The sequence below is a fragment of the Carassius gibelio genome, chromosome B8 (genome assembly GCF_023724105.1).
Source record: "Carassius gibelio isolate Cgi1373 ecotype wild population from Czech Republic chromosome B8, carGib1.2-hapl.c, whole genome shotgun sequence".
Classification (NCBI taxonomy): domain Eukaryota; kingdom Metazoa; phylum Chordata; class Actinopteri; order Cypriniformes; family Cyprinidae; genus Carassius; species Carassius gibelio.
The window spans coordinates 10,151,826-10,172,102 of NC_068403.1; the positions used below are offsets into that span (position 1 = coordinate 10,151,826).

The window sequence follows — 20,277 nt, forward strand, 5'->3', positions numbered from 1 at the left end:
CAGAAGAAATCTCGCGAAATCTCGCCGGATGGTTTGCTGTTTCATTCCTAGTCCAACCCCTAGATTTCGCGAGATTTTGTCAGCAGCTTAATCTCTTTGCTAGCCTGCTTAAACCCGCTTAAACCTCTAGTCATACGGTACTCCGAGTAAGTCAATTATTGCCATTAACCAAACGCTTTTCACAACATATCTAGCCGTTTACAACCATATCTGTCAGTCCGTACGACGCCAAACGTGCACATCATTACGGACTAAAACAGCGGAATTAAACATGGGGTAAGGTGGAAAATAGGTACGAAAAAGGCATTGTTGCAGGTTTGTGCTCCCGTGCTCTGATCCTAAGTGTCAGGCAGCTGTAAACGGTGCTTCGTACGTGAGGGTGCGAGCGCTCCATTACAAATAAAAACAGCAGAATATTTATGTATGATGTAAGGTTGCAAGTAAGTAAATAAGGGTATGATTGTACTGCTTGCATTGAAGTAGAGGCCATCTCACTCACAAAAAACTACTCGCAGGAAATGTTCTTGGGTATGGGTGTAACATTATAAACTTAATGTGTCTATGTGTAACATGCTCTACTCAAGACAGATACAGGATAATGCTTGCCCGATTGCGATTGTATCACGATACAAAAAAAGAAAGAAATTAAGATGACACTCAAATTACATTCCCCTTCAATGTTCGATAGCATTTGTTTTTTAATAGTATTTATTTATTAATACTATTTTTTTATTTGATTAAACATGGACAACATTCAAGGTTTATTTTTAGATCATTAAACCATAAAATTACAATTGTTTTGAATTAATAAGTGGAGTTACTAGTAATATATGTTAATTTTTTATTATTATTTATACACATTTGACAGTAAAGCACTGAGCTTGCATACAAAATGTACTCTTACAAAATCTAAACCAGTAACAGCTATAGAGATGGATCAAAGTTGGACAGTCATGTGTATGTTACAGTAGTGATTGAGTCAAAATGTTTTTCAAGTGCATACCTGGACAAAGTTCAATCTTTACAGCTGAAGCTTTTACATTGCTTTTAATTCAATTCAATTCAATTCAAGTTTATTTGTATAGCGCTTTTTACAAAACAAATCGTTACAAAGCAACTTTACAGAAAATTATGTTTCTACAATATTTAGCAGTAGCTAGTAGTTTGTGCACATTTGACAGGATTTTAGAAAAAATAAAAATAATACAAGACGTAGTCAGCTAGACGATGAACTATCAATATTATTAATTAAGTTATTATATGATTCAGTCACACATTTAGCAATAATTGTTAGTTTTGTTTGTTGATTCAGGGTTAGCATCATCTGAGGTCCTCTGAGGGTCAGCATCATCTCTTCTCAGGTGTTCTGGATCCAGACTGGAGCTTGTGTAAATCCTAGTTAGGCGAAACATAGAAACAAAATAGAGACATCATTAGCATAGCTGCTGATCCAACAAAGTAAAATTAGTTTAACCCAAGCTAATGAATAAAAATGCACCTTTGATCAGATGCAACTACACTCACAAATAAAAGATACATTATTCGAATGCTTGGCGAAAGAGATGTGTTTTTAATCTAGATTTAAACAGAGAGAGTGTGTCTGAACCCCGAACATTATCAGGAAGGCTATTCCAGAGTTTGGGAGCCAAATGTGAGAAAGCTCTACCTCCTTTAGTGGACTTTGCTATCCTAGGAACTACCAAAAGTCCAGCGTTTTGTGACCTTAGGGTGCGTGATGGGTTGTAACGTGGTAGAAGGCTAGTTAGGTACGCAGGAGCTAAACCATTTAGGGCCTTATAGGTAAGTAATGATAATTTGTAACTGATACGTAACTTAATAGGTAGCCAGTGCAGAGACTGTAAAATTGGGGTAATATGATCATATTTTCTTGACCTCGTAAGGACTCTAGCTGCTGCATTTTGGACTACCTGTAGCTTGTTTATTGACGAAGCAGGACAACCACCTAGAAGTGCATTATAATAGTCCAGTCTAGAGGTCATGAATGCATGAACTAGCTTTTCTGCATCAGAAACAGATAACATGTTTCGTAGCTTGGCAATGTTTCTAAGATGGAAGAATGCAGTTTTTGTAACATTGGAAATATGATTTTCAAAAGACAAATTGCTGTCTAATATAACACCCAGATTTCTGACTGTAGAGGAAGTAAGATTGTAATCTAGTTGCAGATTGTAATCTACAAGATTCTGTGTAGTGTTTTTTGGTCCAATAATTAGTATCTCTGTCTTATCCGAATTTAATTGGAGAAAATTATTTGTCATCCAATCTTTTACATTTTTAACACACTCTGTTAGCTTAGATAATTGGGAAGTTTCATCTGGTCTCGTTGAGATATATAGCTGAGTATCATCAGCATAACAGTGGAAGCTAATTCCGTATTTTCTAATAATATTACCAAGGGGCAACATGTATATTGAAAATAGAAGGGGACCTAGGACGGATCCTTGTGGCACTTTTAGCCCTGGGACAAATAGAAGAGAGCATCATCGTCATTTTTGCACAGATTTTAAATCTTGCACTTGAGACTTTTAAAATGTTTCATCCTACAATAATCAGTATAGTAGAAAATGTGGATATTTTAAAGAAACAATTATTTTTATATTTTTCTTTTATATTATATTTTTTGCTGGATATAGGGACACATGGGATTTTCTGGCAATGAACAGGCTGATAAATCAGCAAAAGAAGCACTCCGGTTCAATGTGACAGAATTCAAAATACCTGCAACTAACTTGAAACCCTTGTTGACTTAGTACCTTAACAATAAATGGCAAATGGAGTGGGATGAATGTATACATAACAAACTGTATGAGGTAAACCCACTGTTGAATCAAGGTATTGTTATAATTTTGCAAATCAATATGATCTGGTGTTGAATTGGTCATACAAGACTCATTCTTATCTGTTTAAAGCGGAAGAGAAACTGGTCTTTGAAAGGTGTAAAAATCTTTTGAGTATAAAACATTTTAATTGAATGTTCAATTTTAATTAATACTAGTCAACTTTTTTTATTCAGAAAATATATTAATGGACATTTATATATATATATATATATATATATATATATATATATATATATATATATATATATATATATGTATATATATAAAATTCTCCTATTAATTAACTATTAATTTTTTTTTTGTCATGCATTACGCTGAAAGACTATATAATTGTTCTTAATACTTTTGTTCTTGTTATTATTTTTATTATATGTATGTTTTGTATATTTGTATACATGTTTATTTATATATATATATATAATTTTCAAATAATATTTTTATATAATTGTTTTGAAATGATATATACAACTGAATTGTGAAATTGAAATGTTTCCTATTGCCATGAATGTAGCCACTGCTGCAGACATGGCGTCAAATCATAAATAGATAAATATTAACAACAACAACAGATGCAAAAACTATTTTACATAGAAAAAATACATATTCCACTCTTATTAAATGCACAATTATTTATCTAGTATATGTAACTTCCCAACTACAGTGATATAGAGAAAAGAGAAATTAATGACTAACAAGCCAATAAGTGCTCCTCTGCTGTCATCTACTGGTTATAATTGTGATTTAATTTATTGTTTTTAAATTTTACACAAGTGTTTGCTTACTACAACATATATTTTGGTCATCCCATTAAAACTAACATTCAAACTGGAGCATTTTAGAGCTTTAAAATGCTTGAAACTGTTGTGTGAAATGCTTGAAAGTCATTAGAAAGTGCTTGAATTTTTCTTTCAAAAGGTTGTACAATCCCCGAAATGAATGATGTAATGCATTCGGCTATTTCTACCACAACACCATGTTTACAAAAATGACTTGCATTTGAGGAAAAAAATGGTTGCAGTCTGGATCCTTGAATATTATGATATATTTTTGCACCCCTAGTCTGGGGATTCTGGGGTTAATTGACTAGACCTATACATATAGTTGCATGTAATCGTTCAGCTTTATATTTTTTTCCAGATGTCTGACAGATCTTCATGATCAACAGAATATCTTCTAAGAGAAGGAGAAGAACCTGTTTTTTTTTCATCTTTTTAACTGCAAGCTGAAGGTATTTGATGTGTGTGTGTGTGTGTGCAGATTTTACTGTGGGATTGCTGTTATTGTACATTTAAAGATAACGTTCTTCCACACTAAATCAGTCATAAACACTCTGTATTCTTGTTTTGTGTCTGTTTGTTGGTATGTCTTTTTAAAACTTTTAACAACCTTAAACAAAAAAGAGGAGCGTAACACTCCAAAATGAGTGACCGTGAGGGGATACAGGAGGGGAACAAAGAGGACGATGACCTCAGGTAGAGTAAGACAGTAAAACTACCGAAACCTACACTGATCTTTGGAGCAAGAGAAAACAGACATGTTTAAAATGGAGTTAAATGCTTTTGTCAATATCATCAGCAGGAAAATACCCAGAGGAGCATCTCCAGAACCCAGCTGTGTGTCAATGAAGAGCGAGCAGTCCATCAGAGTATTACCTTCTGGATTCAGCAATGACCACAGGTACGGCAAGAAACTTATACTACTAACACTTACACTAATCTTTGGAACAAAGATTAACAGACAAACATCAGACAGGTTTTTAATGCTGTTAAGTGCTATTGTCAATATCATCAGCAGTAAAATACCCAGAGGAGCATCTTCAGAACCCATCTGTGTGTCTAAGAAGAGCGATCAGTCCATCAAAGACTTTCCTTCTGCATTCAGCGTTGACCCCAGGTAGAGCAAGACAGTAATGGCAATTTACCACTGCATGGTACAGTTCACTTTTGGGGGGTTTTCCACTGTGTACAGTACCTGGTACACCTCAGTTGAGGTTCCAAGGGAGCCATACCATTAACAGAATGTGATGTGTAAATTTGCTAATCATTGATTGGCTGGAGAGAATTGTAACTACCTGCATCACTGAACTTGCGACAAAAGACACAACAGTACCGCTAGATTTAAATCAGCACAGCCAGCGAAGGATCGAATCTAACTGTTTTGAACAAGCATACCTTTTTTTAAACAACCAAAAAACGGGTTTTATGTTTTGTTGAGGAAGTACAGACATTCCTCTCATTGATAGCAGAGGAACAGATCCAGCAAGATCAAGATTTCAGGAGTCACAGCAGTAGAAGCGGAACAACTAAAATGACGTGAATAATCCTACCTACCATATAGCAGTAGTATACTGAAATGGAAACACAAGCAGAGCCATGTCGAGCTGAGGCAAGACGTACTATGCAGTGGAAAAGTACCATAAAACTACAGATACTTACACTGGACATTGGAACAAGAGAATAACAGACAAAATGCAGACAGGCTTAAAATGCAGATTTGTCATCAGCAGGGAATTACCTACAGGAGCCCGTCCAGAACCCAGCTGTGTGTCAATGAAGAGCAAACAGTCCATCAAAGACTTTCCTTCTGCATTTAGCGATGGAACCATGACCTCTGACACCAGGTACAGCAAGGAACTGATGACAGTAATGATACTGATTTATTGATAATGGCTCTGTAGTGTCTTATTCTAAATTAATTTGTAAGAATAAAAATAATAATAATAATTAAGATGTGGATTTGTAAATAACTTTTCTATACATTTGTGAAAGGGGTGTCCTCTTTTTTTTCTGCCCCTCAAAATGTATGTACACAACACCGCCCTGGCTGTACAACAATATGAAGTGCTTGGAACAGTAGTTTAGTAGATGTATAGCAGACAGGTCTCAAACTTTTGTCAGTATCATCAGCAGGAAAAGACCCAGAGGAGCATCTCCAGAACCCAGCTGTTTGTCAATGAAGAGCAACAGATCTATAATGCAACCCCCAGAACTCAGTGATGGAGCCATGACCTCTGGCCCCAGGTACAGTAAATGCTACTTCACACTATCCCAACGCCCACAACAAATACTAAAAAGTGCTGATGTTTAGATTTGGAAGGTGTGGACACAACATTTATTTGATTGTGTTTCCCATCAATGCCAACAAATGGCTTTTAAAAGAGGATGTGCTCATTGTTTCGTAGAGTTGGCCCTTACTTTACTGTCATGACAGTGATTGACACATGATGATGCTAAGTTCATGCCACACGGATCCTACTAAACCTGTTTTTTGTGTTTATGAGAGCACTGTTACATCCCAGGACATAAGTGGGAGCTTCTCTTTTGTGCATGTGCTCTGTTTTTGTTTTGCTTTTCTCTCTCTCCCTCTCTCAACACTTAGGACTAACAGGTGTAGTACAGTTAGTTGATGATTCTGCTGATGACTGCACTATCCTGATTGGTCCAATAGAGGAAATGTTTGGAGTTAAATGGCAGAGCTGGAGTCTTAGAGCAAGAGTCTTATCTGTTGACTTTGCTTGTGTTCGTGTTTAACTTGTTGTTGACAAAAGTGTATTGAAAGGTCTTTAATCATCTTGTGGGAGGACTCATTTAACTCAAATGTGTGAGTTATTTTATTTTTCTGTCAAGGTCAAAATTTAGTTGTTGTTTTTTTGGCCTTGACCCCTCCTGAAGTTCCGTTTGCTTCTTTGTGTTCAATACATTTTATTCTGATTTGTATTGTCAGTCAGTCAGTAGAAGGGGAAAGCTCCCTCGATTCCTCCACCACTTTCTTTATTACACCTTCCCAACCCTAGAACGGGAAAGTATATAATAGCACAGTAAGAAAAACTATTATGATAGCAGTCTAGGATGAGATTTATAGATGTACAGCATACAGGTCTAAGACACTGTTTGCATTTTTACTATTACCAACAGGAAAAGAGGAAGATCAGCATCTCCACAATCCAGCTGCATGTCAATGAAGAGTGAGAGATCTATAATGCAACCCCCAGAACTAACTGATAAAGTGGTGACCTCTGACCCCAGGTATAGAAAGAATGTCATTTATGCATTTGCCAGACATTTATTAAAACTATCACAGTGAATTTATACTACACTGTACTACTGTTCATACACAATTCTGCATCTGGGACTAAATTGGGAACTCAGCAAAGTGTGTCTGAGTCCTAAATATAACTTTAAATAATTTTCCACTGTTTGTGAACATTGCCTTATAGCACCATCCATAATGGCTATCCTTGTGTGTAATTTCCATGATGGTGGTCAAACATTGCTCACATGACAGTCACTGTTTTTTGCTGCTCTTTTCTCAGCAGTCTGAAGATGCTTTCCAGACAAATCCACACTTGCCTCTACTGGCAGACCCAAAACAAGACAGAATCAGACCTGCTAGATGAGACAGAAGAACTGCAGAGAGTGAAAAACATACACAAAACCAGCATGAAGAGCAAGTATGAGAGTTTATTCGAGGGAATAAAAGTACAAGAGAATCAAACCCTCCTGAAGAGCATTTACACACAGCTGTACATCATAGAGGGAGAGAGTGAAGGAGTGAATGAAGAACATGAGGTTTTACACATGGAGAAAAAGCCCCGAACACAACACTTAAAAGACACTCCAATCTACTGCAATGACATCTTTAAAGCCTTACCTGAAGAACAATATCAAAGAGAGAAAATCAAGAGTGTTCTTACTAAAGGCATCGCTGGAATTGGGAAAACAGTCTCCGTGCAAAAGTTCATTCTGGATTGGGCCGAGGGAACGGCCAATAAGGATGTAGATTTCATGTTTGTGCTTCCGTTTCGAGAGCTCAACTTGATCGGACCTGATCACTACAGTCTTCACAAACTTCTGCTGGACTTTCATCCTGAACTTCAAGATCTGAACTCAAAGATTTATGATGCCTGTAAAGTTGTGTTCATCTTTGATGGTCTGGATGAAAGCAGAATGGCGCTGACGTTTTCAGATGACGGTGAGAAAGTTTGTGATGTGACTGAGAATTCATCAGTGTCTGTGTTGATGTCAAACCTCATAAAAGGTAATCTGCTTCCCTCTGCTTTCATCTGGATCACCTCCAGACCAGCAGCAGCCAATCGGATCCCCTCCAAATACATCCAGCGTGTGACAGAAATCCAGGGATTCAATGATGCGCAGAAGGAAGAATATTTCCGGAAGAGAATCAGCGATGAGCATCAAGCCAGCAGAATCATCTCACACATTAGAAGAGCAAGAAGCCTCCACATCATGTGTCACATACCAGTTTTCTGTTGGATCTCATCCACTGTGCTTGAAAACATCCTTAAACAAGACAATGAGGAAACAAAAATCCCTCAAACTCTGAGTGAAATGTACATCCACTTCCTGCTGATTCAGATGAAGATGAAGAATCAGAAGTATGATGCAGAGAGAGATCCAGAGCAACTCCTGCAGTTCAATAGAGAGGTGATTGTGAAACTGGCTGAAGTAGCTTTCAAACAGTTGATGAAGAGGAATGTGATGTTCTATGAGGAGGATCTGAGAGAGTGTGGGATAGAGGTCACTGACATTGCCTCGCTGTATTCTGGCATCTGCACTCAGATCTTTAAGGAGGAATCGGTCATTGGTCAGAGGAAAATCTACTGTTTCATACATCTCAGCTTTCAGGAGTTCCTCGCTGCATTCTATGTGTTTTACTATTACAACAGCCTAGGCACTTCACAGTTTTTTGATGTAAATTATACTGTACTGAAAGGTGCAGTGGATAAATCTCTTCAGAGTGAAACTGGTCATCTGGATCTTTTCCTGCGATTTTTGCTGGGCATCTCATTGGATTCCAATCAGGAACTCTTAAAGGATCTACTGCCACACACAGTGGACACCAAAGAGAGCATCAGAGGAACTATTACTTATTTAAAAGACAAGATCAAAGATGGCCGGGATTTCTCCACTGAACGATCCATCAATCTGTTCCTGTGTCTGCATGAAGTGAATGATCAGACTCTGTACAGAGAGATTGAGGAGTTTGTGAGATCAGACAAACGCTCAGAGAAGAAACTCTCTGTTGCTCACTGTTCAGCAATAGCTTACATGCTTCAGATGTCAGAGGAAGTGATGGATGAGTTTGATCTGAAGAAGTACAACACAACAGAGGAGGGCAGAAGAAGACTCATACCAGCTGTAAACAACTGCACTAGAGCTCTGTGAGTAGAGCTTATTAAAATTCAGTTTTAAGCAATATCTAGAGTTAGACTAATGTGACTGTATCACAAAGCAATACAGAGATTAAGAGTTTGGTGTAGAGTGAGAGGAGGGACAAAAAGGGAAATGTGTAATACCTGACAACTTTTCCAAGTGGACAGTTTTCACATCTATACACTAGACATTTAGTGCCAGATTAATATGCCAATACAATATGAAATGTGCTTACACACACTGATCAGGATCACAGTGTAGAGACAAAAGTCCCTGTTGCTAAATATTAATACTGTTAGAGTACTTGTAACAAAATGTTTGAGATTGTGTGTGTGTGTGTGTATGTATGTATATATATATATATATATATATATATATATATATATATATATACACAGTACAGACCAAAAGTTTGGAAACATTACTATTTTTTTATGTTTCTGAAAGAAGTTTCTTCTGCTCATCAAGCCTGCATTTATTTGATCAAAAATAAAGAAAAAAATTTCATATTGTGATATATATTTACACATTTAAAATAAAAATAAAATGTAATTTATTATACTTTAAATTATCATTTATTTCTGTGATGCAAAGCTGAATTTTTAGGATCATTATCACATGATCCTTTAGAAATCATTCTAATATGATGATTCATTATCAAAGTTGGAAACAGTTCTGCTGCTTAATATTTTTTCAGAACATGTGATACTTTTTTAGGATACTTTGATGAATAAAAAGAAGCTATGTTTTTAAAATATAAATATTTTGTAATAACAATATACACTACTGGTCAGTAATTTTTTTTCTTTTTTTTTAATAAAATAAATTTTATTCAGCAAGGATGTGTTAAATTGATAAAAAGTGATAGTAAAGGAAATAAAATATTAGAATATATATTATAAGATAATTTTTTTTAAATTTTGAATGAATGCAGTTCTTTTTAACCTTTTATTCATCAAATATATTAGACAGCAGAACTGTTTTCAACACTCCTAATAAATCTGAATATTAGAATGATTTCTAAGTAATCTCGTGATAGACTGGATGTTACATGTGACACTGAAGGCTGGAGTAATGATGCTGAAAATTCAGCTTTGCATCACAGGAATAAACAAAGAAGACGACAACCAGAAGGTGCACAGTAATATGCTCACGCTTATAATGGGGAGGGAGGGAGGGAGGGTTGCAAGTCGTTGAGCATACTTACCGAGCAGTGGTGCCATGTATGTATGTCCCGTGTCTAATAGGAGAGTGGTAGTGATTGGAGTGATTTGACAGCTGACCGCATCAGCTGGTCACAGCCTATGCCTCCACGCCCTGACTGAACTAATGCTGCACTCGATATATATATATCATCGACTAGTCGCTGATGACGTCATTAATGAACATAAGCTTGGAGCTGTGAAAAAACACCTTGTACACAGCTATGGCGTATGACTTAGCACTGCTCACATGGTTATTGCTCCTATAACAGCTCATTTTTATCAGTTCTTTTGTCTTTGGGTCATTATATTTCTCACAGATTAATGCCTGTTTTATTAGTGCATTAGATTAGAACAACAATTAGCTTACCTGTACAATAAGCTGTTTAGAATGTGTGTTCTCCCATTCAATTTCGAGCATCCAGTAATATATTCACACATGCATGTGGAGTGCTTTCATAGTATGTATGTATTTGTTATTTTAACTGTTTGGAAATGGAGTGTAAATGTGGAAGTCCTTGATAGATTTATCCTGTTGCCCCCTCTATAGGACCAGCGACTAGTCGACGTCAAGCTTAAAGTGTCATGGCAGACCATTGAAGTCGACTAGTTGACTAATTGATTAGTCGGTGCAAACCCTAATATATATATATACACCTATACACATACATATATGTTCAGATCTGTTGAGAAATTAGATAAAGTTCTGCAATTCAAATGAACTATTATGTTTTATGTATTTTTTTATAGTCTTGCTGACAGTAAACTTACTCGTCAGTGTTGTGAAACCATCGCTTCAGCTCTCCAATCATCCAACTCTCCTCTGAGAGAACTGGATTTGAGTAACAATGACCTGCAGGATTCAGGAGTGAAGCTGATCTCTGATGCTCTCATGAGTCACGACTGTCAGCTGCACATACTGAGGTACTTGTCTCTATATACTGACTTATCAAAGTACTGAATGAACCATATATAAATGTTCATTTCCTTTAGGCTGTCAGGTTGTATGGTGAGCGATGAAGGATGTGGTTATTTGGCTACAGCTCTGAGTTCAAACCCGTCACACCTGAGAGAGCTGGATCTGAGCTACAATAATCCACAACACTCAGGAGTTCAGCTGATCTCTTATATAAGTGATCCAAACTACACACTGGAGACACTCAAGTATGTAAAACTTTATTAAGGGTTTTATCTGATTTCTAACATTAGGATCCCTAATCAAATTCAGTAAAACTGTGTAAAAATCTTCCTACTTTATTTTTAGGAAACTACAGGTCCTTCCCAAAATTAGCAAAAATTAGCCTCCATATAACCTCATCAGTGCCACAGGCTGATTGCCTCCATGCCACACCGCATTGAAGCAGTCATTTCTGCAAAAGGATTCCCGACCAAGTATTGAGTTGCATAACTGAACATAATTATTTGAAGGTTGACTTTTTTTTCTATTAAAAACACTTTTCTTTTATTGGTCGGATGAAATATGCAAATATTTTGAGATAGGAATTTTGGGTTTTCATGAGCTGTATGCCAAAATCATCAGTATTAAAACAATAAAAGACCTGAAATATTTCAGTTGGTGTGCAATGAATCTAAAATATATGAAAGTTTAATTTTTATCATTACATTATGGAAAATAATGAACTTTTATCACAATATGCAAATTTTTTGAGAAGGACCTGTATGTATTAAAAATTTAATTACATTAACTACTATTAGGTTTTTTTTATGTTTTGGGTCAAGTCACTTTTTTTTTTTTTTTTACATTTCTGTATAAGATATTTTTCCCTATTTTGGACTTCATTAACATGGCTGTAAATCACTAATGGGCAAGAGATTTAAAAAATACTTTGTGTGTCACTGTAGTTTGGATCATGGAGGAGAGAGCAGGATTACACCAGGACTACGAAAATGTAAGTTTTTAATCACATAGACATACTGTACATAGACATATCCTCACTTACCAATTGTTGTCAACCGGGTCATTGTCAAAAAATATAAAAATCTATTTATTTAGTTTTGTTTCTTGTTACTTATTCCTCAGTGGAGATTTTTATTTTTATTATTATCTTTTTTTGTTGTTAGACACCTGTGATTTCACACTGGATCCAAACACAGCATACCCTCAACTTGTTCTATCTGAGGGGAATAGAAAGGTCACACGTGTGAAAGATTCTCAGTCGTATCCTGATCATCCAGACCGATTTGATTACTATTGTAATGTTTTGTGTAGAGAGAGTCTGATTGGACGCTGTTACTGGGAGGTTGAATGGAATGGACAAGGAGCTCGTACTTCAGTGGTTTATAAAGGAATCAGGAGGAAAGGCATGAGCAAGGACTGCTGGTTTGACTACAGTGAAAATTCCTGGAGTCTGACCATCACTCCTAAAAGATTCACTGCCTGTCACAATAGTAATAAAACAGACATTCCTGCTCCATCACCTCTCTCTAATAGAGTTGGAGTGTATGTGGACTGTCCAGCCGGCACTTTATCCTTCTACAGTGTCTCTGACACGCACACACTCACACACTTACACACATTCAACACAACATTCACTGAACCACTGTATGCTGGACTTATGATTTATCCAGACTCATATGTGATGTTGCTGTGATCCCCTTAAACATACCTGTTTTTATGGTTGCCAACATTGCCAGTATGAAATATGGAATAAAAGTTTTTGTAGCAACTCTCTGGTTGTCACAAGCCTGTGTAAATTTCTTTGTTGTGCTGAACACAAATGAAGATATTTTAATGAAAGTTTGTAACCTAGCCGTTTTTAGTCACTATTGACTTCCATAGTATTTTTATGTCCTGCTATGGGATTCAATGGTAAGCCAAAATGACTTGGATACATACTTTCATTAAAATATCTTCATTTGTGAGCAAATGATGACAATATTTTCAATTTGGGGTGAACTAATTATTTAAATCTGCTATTAAAGAAGAGTTTATTCAATCGATTCTCTGTTAAATTCTCAGATCAACAAGAGACTCAAAAAACATAAAAAATCTTAGCTAACAACAAGGTATAGTCACTTTTTCCAACAAGGTTGTCAATTTGATGAGGATCAGATGACGTTATATGAGAAATGAATGCAGAAAACAAACATATTTTAAAGAGGAAATCAACAGTTGCAATGCTCTGATCTTAAATGCAATAGCTTAATCTTTAATGGATTTATGATTTGTTATGTACCTGGTCCTACACATTCTTTTCATCTGCTCTGGACCTGAGGACTGGTGTGATATGCTCAGATTTTCTGGTTCTAGTCAGAATCCTGGCAGTAGCGTTCTGGATGAGAAGCAGCTGTCTAATGTTCTTTTTGGGAAGGCCAGTGAGGTGCCCATTACAATAGTCCTAGTGCTGGTGATAAAGGCATGAACAAGTTTCTCCAGGTCTTGGCTGGAAACAAAACATCTAATTCTTGCAATGTTTTTTAAATGATAGTATGCTGATTTAGTTACTACTTTGACATGACTACTGAAACTAAGGTCTGTCTCTAGAATCACACCAAGATTCCTGACTTGATTTTTAGTTGTTTCACCCCTAGAGTCAAGGTATGCATTCACCTTGAACACTTCATCTTTGTTTCCAAATGCAATGACTTCAGTTTTTTCCTTGTTTAACTGAAGAAAGTTCTGGCACATCCAACTATTCATTTCATCAATGCATTGGCAGAGAGAGTCAATGGGGCTGTAGTCATTTGGAGATAAGGCTAGGTAAATCTGGGTATCATCAGCATAGCTGTGATAGGCAATTTGGTTCTTTCTCATTATTTGACTTAGTGGGAGCATATACAGGCTAAACAAGAGCGGTGCAAGAATTGACCCTTGTGGGACTCCGCATGTCAGGGACGTCCACTTAGACTTATGCTCTCCTATACTCACATAATAGCCTCTCCCTTCTAAATATGACCTGAACCATTTGAGTACCATCCCAGAAAGCCAGACCCAGTTTTCCAGTTTCTCTAGTAGTATGTTATGATCGACAGTGTCAAACGCAGCACTGAGATCAAGCTATACTTGCACCGATATTTTGCCAGAGTCACAATTTAAGTTAATATAATTTATCTTAATGAGTGCTGTCTCTGTGCTGTTATGTGGTCGAAAACCAGATTGAAAATTGTCCAGGTATCCATTTGAGTTTAAGTATTTGTTCAGCTGATTAAAAACTACCTTTTCTATAATTTTGCCTATAAAAGGAAGATAAGATATTGATCTAAAATTGCTCAAAATGGTGTAATCAAGATTGCTCTTTTTCAGGAGGGGCTTAACAACTGCAGTTTTTCAGGAGTTTGGAAATGTCCCAGAAAGAAGTGAGGCGTTCACCACTTCTAAAAGATCTGCTTCTAAGCAGTTAAGCACACTTTTGAAAAAAGATGTGGGAAGTGTGCCAAGTTAACAGGTTGATTTTAGGCGCTGCACTATGTCTTCCAGAATTTTGCTATCAAGTGACGTATACGCTTCAAGCATATCTTCATCTGATTTGGGCAGACGTCAGCCATCATGGATCATACAAGATAAGTGTCTTCCTGACACCTATTTTTGGTCAAGATGGTGGCAGCTGACAGAGACATTCTTCTAACACAGAGAAAGAGGGCTCCCAGCAAACACACAACATACACACACACACGGAGAGAGAGAGCACTTATCAGAACTTCAAGGCCGCCTAGCTCTAGCTAAAATTTTATAAGTACTGTATGGTTCTTTACACTCTCACTATGAAGACATAATCTTAGAGTAGAAATACAGCATAAAGCAAGATTCTTTAATATCTCATAAGCGCATATAAGGTTATACAGTAACTTTTATAATTTTAGGTTATACCTAACTTGATTAATAGTTTAATGCTTTAGACTCATGTTAAAAAGTTTAAAAAGATAAATAAAATATGTTCTTTCTGTAGTGGAAAAACGGTGTTCAACATGAAATTAACACTGAGATCTGATATGTTATTCTTGCAAGAATTTCGATCAGAGCACTTCTGCAGGAGAAAGACCCAGCTAAGCAGAAGTACATATTCTTCACACCCCTACAAAAGATGTGATAAAGTTTCGATCAGACCTAAAACAACAGGAAACGTCTGACAGAACAGACAGTTCTGCATCCAGGAAGTTTTACATTTACTAAATACTATAGAATAAATTCGTTTTACCCTCAGGGAGAGAAAACAGTTTAGGAGGGAAATACAAATAAAAAACAACCAATATCCGTTTACTATATTATAATCTATCACACTTGTATTATTTTTAACAGATAAGTATTTGATTTCTTAAAACTGCGTTAAGCATAGGCTACCACATCTTGTGTATCTGGCCGGGTTGTGTCTAAAACATAGACAGTAAAAGAAAGGGTTACAGACGAAATCTCGCAAAATCTCGCCGGATGGTTGCTGTTTCGTTCCTAATCCAACCCATAGATAGTAAAAGAAAGCAAGTATAGAGGCTTGTTTGAGATGCTCCTCGCCTGAAATGTAAGCGAGAGTAGGCGGCTGCAGCAAGAGGAGGAGTGAACAAAGCGCAGGCAAGCCGGACAGATCTCTCTTCTCGTAGTGGATCTGACACCTGTGAGATCAAAGATAGCTATCGCGGGATTCACGCTTGTGCACAGTGTTGCTAATAAACTGGATGTAATTCAAGTTCTGTTGCTTTTATATGAAAATAAATAAAATGAACAAGACACGCATTTAATTACACACCAAAGACGTGTTTATCAATATTTAGTTCTTTAATTCAGAAATAATGTTTTTTTTTTTTTTTTTTTTTTTTTTTTTTTTATAAAAATTAAATTGCATAACAAAAAGAGATTGCACTTTCAGATAGTTTGGTAATATTCACACATAACATATACACATAAAACATGATATCAGAGTTTTAAAATCAAACATTTTAAAAGAGAACAATACATCACAGTTGTTTAAACCAATGAGCATTAAGCTGTGTCGTCAGCAAGTCGTTTCCCATCGTGCTTTTGGTCAGCTCAGTCGGTGGGGAGCAACCAAGGGGCAAGGAACTCGACCGGAAGTTGAAGTCGGATGGGGGCTGCCATCTTTTAGCAGAACTTCACTTGCGTTAGCATTCCCATTGACTCCCATTCATTTTGGCGTCACTTTGACAGCGAATAACTTTACATCTGAGGCGTTTAAAGACTCTGTTTGTCCATTATTTATTTCTAAAGATACACGACAATGTATAAAGGGCTCCATTACCTTCTATATTACATTATGACCCCGTATAAACAGTTTTTGTAAAAAATAGGCTAACGATTGCGTCATAACCACTCGGCTCTCTGTCGCATTACCGTACAGACAGGTGGAGAAGCTCGCAGGCAATTAACTTAATATGGCGTACTGGCGTTACATTTTAAAATACTATACAAAATAATTAATCAGAATACTTACTCCTGCTCACTCACGACAAAGAACTCCGCGCTCAAGCTCGCCGTCTCTGCAAGATTAACGATGGCAGTTTGCACACACAGCTACTAGAAGATTTACATCTGTCAGACAGGTTGCTGACGTCGTCAAGCTTCGTTTGAGTCTGCGCTTCAGAAACGGAAGTGCTAAAAAACGCTAAAACTGGGCTTCATTTGTCTCAATTGAGTTCCAATGGGGTCGCTGTGTCCATTTCTTTTACTGTCTATGGGAGCAACCATAGACAGTAAAAGAAATGGACACAGCGACCCCATTGGAACCATAGACAGTAAAAGAAATGGACACAGCGACCCCATTGGAACTCAATTGAGACAAATGAAGCCCAGTTTTAGCGTTTTTTAGCACTTCCGTTTCTGACGCGCAGACTCAAACGAAGCTTGACGACGTCAGCAACCTGTCTGCCAGATGTAAATCTTCTAAGTGGCTGTGCGTGCAAACTGCCGTCGTTAATCTTGCAGAGACGGCGAGCTTGAGCGGGGAGTTCTTTGTCGTGAGTGAGCAGGAGTAAGTATTCTGATTAATTATTTTGCATAGTATTTTAAAATGTAACGCCAGTACGCCATATTAAGTTAATTTGCTGCAAGCTTCTCCACCTGTCTGTACGGTAATGCGACAGAGAGCCGAGTGGTTATGACGCAATCGTTAGCCTATTTTTTACAAAAACTGTTTATACGGGGCCATAATGTAACATAGAAGGTAATGGAGCCCTTTATACATTGTCGTGTATCTTTAGAAATAAATAATGGACAAACAGAGTCTTTAAATGCCTCAGATGTAAAGTTATTCGCTGTCAAAGTGACGCCAAAATGAATGGGAGTCAATGGGAATGCTAACGCAAGTGAAGTTCTGCTAAAAGATGGCAGCCCCCACCCGACTTCAACTTCCGGTCGAGTTCCTTGCCCCTTGATTGGAACTCAATTGAGACAAGTGAAGCCCATTTTTAGAGTTTTTTAGCACTTCCGTTTCTGACGCGCAGACTCAAACGAAGCTTGACGACGTCAGCAACATGTCTAACAGATGTAAATCTTCTAAGTGGCTGTGCGTGCAAACTGCCATCGTTAATCTTGCAGAGTAGTGATGGGAAGTTCGATTCTTTTCCGCGAACCGGTTCTTTCGGCCGGTTCGATTCAATAAACCGGTTGAAAAAAACGGTTCTTTCACGCTCGACGTAATGACGTCATTGGTGATGACGTAATGGCGTCACGTCTATCAAACATTCAAATATATAAAGTCAGTAATCATAACTTTAGTCAGTTGAAACCTCATAATCATGAAAAGTTTACATTTGAGTTTTGCAACAACACCTAAATACAGTAACAGCAACAATGTGCATATGAGGATTTAAGTCTTGAAGATATAAAGTAAATAAATTAGGTGTCATCAGCGCAGGAACCATGATCCACTTACTAAACATAATCCATTGCGATGTATTTGTTATTAAATGAACTTACGTTTCGCCAGATTGCCTTCAACCAAGCCCTCGAAATACCCGCGCTCATAACATTACTAGTACAGAATCAGAATCAATCACCAAAAGAATCCCTTCGGTTCAGACATGCTGCGAGTCAGTTGGCTTCACGCTGAATCGCGCATGCGCAGTATCATCAGTTCATCGGTTCTCAATTCGGACGCATCCGACAGAAACGATTCTCGGTTGAGTGTACTGATGATCCGAAAACCGATGCAACCGGTTCTTGACTCGAGAACGAGAATCGCTCTAACCGGCACGTGCTGCAGTTCAGTGTCATCAGCTGCTCTACTCGTGTTCATGTTCTGTTTACTACAAACTCAATTTGTGAATGTCATCATTAACTATAAATACAGTACAGATATCTCATAAATCATCCCTTATTCCTATTAAACATAAGAGTCTTTAGAGTCTTAATTATTGTCCAACTTCCCTGAAAACCCATTTGGCCTATACATACAATATACAGATTGGAAACATTAATCTAAAAAAAATAATAATAAAAAAAAATCAAAATAAAATATAGTTATTTTATCACACTTTCCGATGTTTAACAAAATACTTACAAACGCATGCGCAATATCATCAGTTCATCGGTTCTCAATTCGGACGCGTCCGACAGAAACGATTCTCGGTTGAGTGTACTGTGATCCGAAAACCGAAGCAACCGGTTCTTGACTTGAGAACGAGAATCAGCTCATCGGTTCTCAAATCGGACGCGTCCGACAGAAACGATTCTCGGTTGAGTGTACTGATGATCCGAAAACCGAAGCAACCGGTTCTGGACTCGAGAACGAGAACTGCTCCAGCAGTGGGCGTGTTTGTTCATTATCTGGCTCGGCTCGGTGTTCATCTTCAGTTCGGTCTTCACAGCATTTCATTCAGTGTACTGTTTGAGTAAATAGATTACCCCGGGATATTGGTTTATTCTGACTCGGAGGGAGTGTCAGTCACGTTAAAAAAGTTAACAGCTTAAGTAATTTGTGGATTTATGCTTATTGGAGACGTGAACCGTTTCAAACAATTCAGTTCGATTTGGTGAACTGGTTCAACCGGTTCACTAAGAAGAACCGGTTAAATTGAACGATTCGTTCACGAATCGGCCATCACTACTCCTGTCTGTACAGTAATGCGACAGAGAGACGAGTGGTTATGACGCAATCGTTAGTCTATTTTTTACAAAAACTGTTTATACGGGGCCATAATGTAACATAGAAGGTAATGGAGCCCTTTATACATTGTCGTGTATCTTTAGAAATAAATAATGAACAAACGGAGTCTTTAAACGCCTCAGATGTAAAGTTATTCACTGTCAAAGTGACGCCAAAATGAATGGGAGTCAATGGGAATGCTAACGCAAGTGAAGTTCTGCTAAAAGATGGCAGCCCCCACCCGACTTCAACTTCCGGTCGAGTTCCTTGCCCCCTGGGAGCAACCTACTGTCTATGGGAGCAACTGCACCCGACTGCAGAATCCGACACGTGCGCCTTGCGCTCGCGAGAGATTTTGGGCATACATCAGCATGACATCAGAGCAAGGCGGACGTAGGTTTACACAAAGCGTCAAAATTTGGCGCGACCTGCTACAGGAAACGCTGGTTGGGGATGATCCTGGGAGGAAGGAGCGTATGGAAGTGGGAGTTTGGAAAGAGGTCAACTAAAAATGGAGAAGAGGGAGAAGGCAGCGGGTAGGCACAACTATGTTGAGAATGGGTCAGAGTGGACTGATATGGGTGATAGTGAGGGGGGTATGGATATAAGTCAAGAAGGTAAAAAAAGAGGGACAAAAGAGGAAATACTTTTGCTGGGATCAGTACAAAGAGGGCAAGGAGTAATGAGGATTATGGGAAAGTAATAAACGATAATGGTATGGAAGGACTAGAGTTTAAAATCATATTGAGATTTGGTGAGGAGAGGGGAATTTCGTCAATAAGTCCGGTGAAATTAACAACTGTATTGAGAAACCAGATCGGGGATATTATAGTAGCCAAGGTTTTGAGAGATGGTAATCTAATGATCGGTTGTAAAAATGAAGAACAGAGAGAGCGGGCTGGAAGGATTAAAGAAATTGGGAGGTTTAAAGTAATAAGTACAAGTCAAATTGAAAAAGGAAACATGTGGAGTAAGGGAGTGATATGGGGGG

The 20,277-nt window shown here is 37.6% G+C and overlaps 1 protein-coding gene across 36 annotated transcripts in view; it reads left to right on the top strand.

The window, feature by feature from the left end:
- Positions 1 to 66: 66 nt before the first annotated feature.
- Positions 67 to 20,277, top strand: part of LOC127963352 (NACHT, LRR and PYD domains-containing protein 3) — a 45,538-nt gene continuing 25,327 nt past the window's right edge. For 4 of the 36 annotated variants that reach the window (XM_052563210.1, XM_052563222.1, XM_052563220.1 and 1 more), the window contains exons 1-4: positions 130 to 276; positions 3,999 to 4,089; positions 4,262 to 4,333; positions 4,437 to 4,538. In XM_052563210.1, coding sequence (XP_052419170.1) covers positions 4,281 to 4,333; positions 4,437 to 4,538 — 155 coding nt within the window. In that variant the 5' untranslated portion in view covers positions 130 to 276; positions 3,999 to 4,089; positions 4,262 to 4,280. Of the gene's footprint in view, positions 277 to 3,998; positions 4,090 to 4,261; positions 4,334 to 4,436; positions 4,539 to 4,652; positions 4,755 to 5,364; positions 5,482 to 5,758; positions 5,882 to 6,775; positions 6,887 to 7,173; positions 9,040 to 10,983; positions 11,158 to 11,226; positions 11,398 to 12,096; positions 12,144 to 12,315; positions 12,924 to 20,277 lie in introns of those variants that run through there. The other 32 variants (XM_052563205.1, XM_052563234.1, XM_052563239.1 and 29 more) reach the window with 23 other exon arrangements.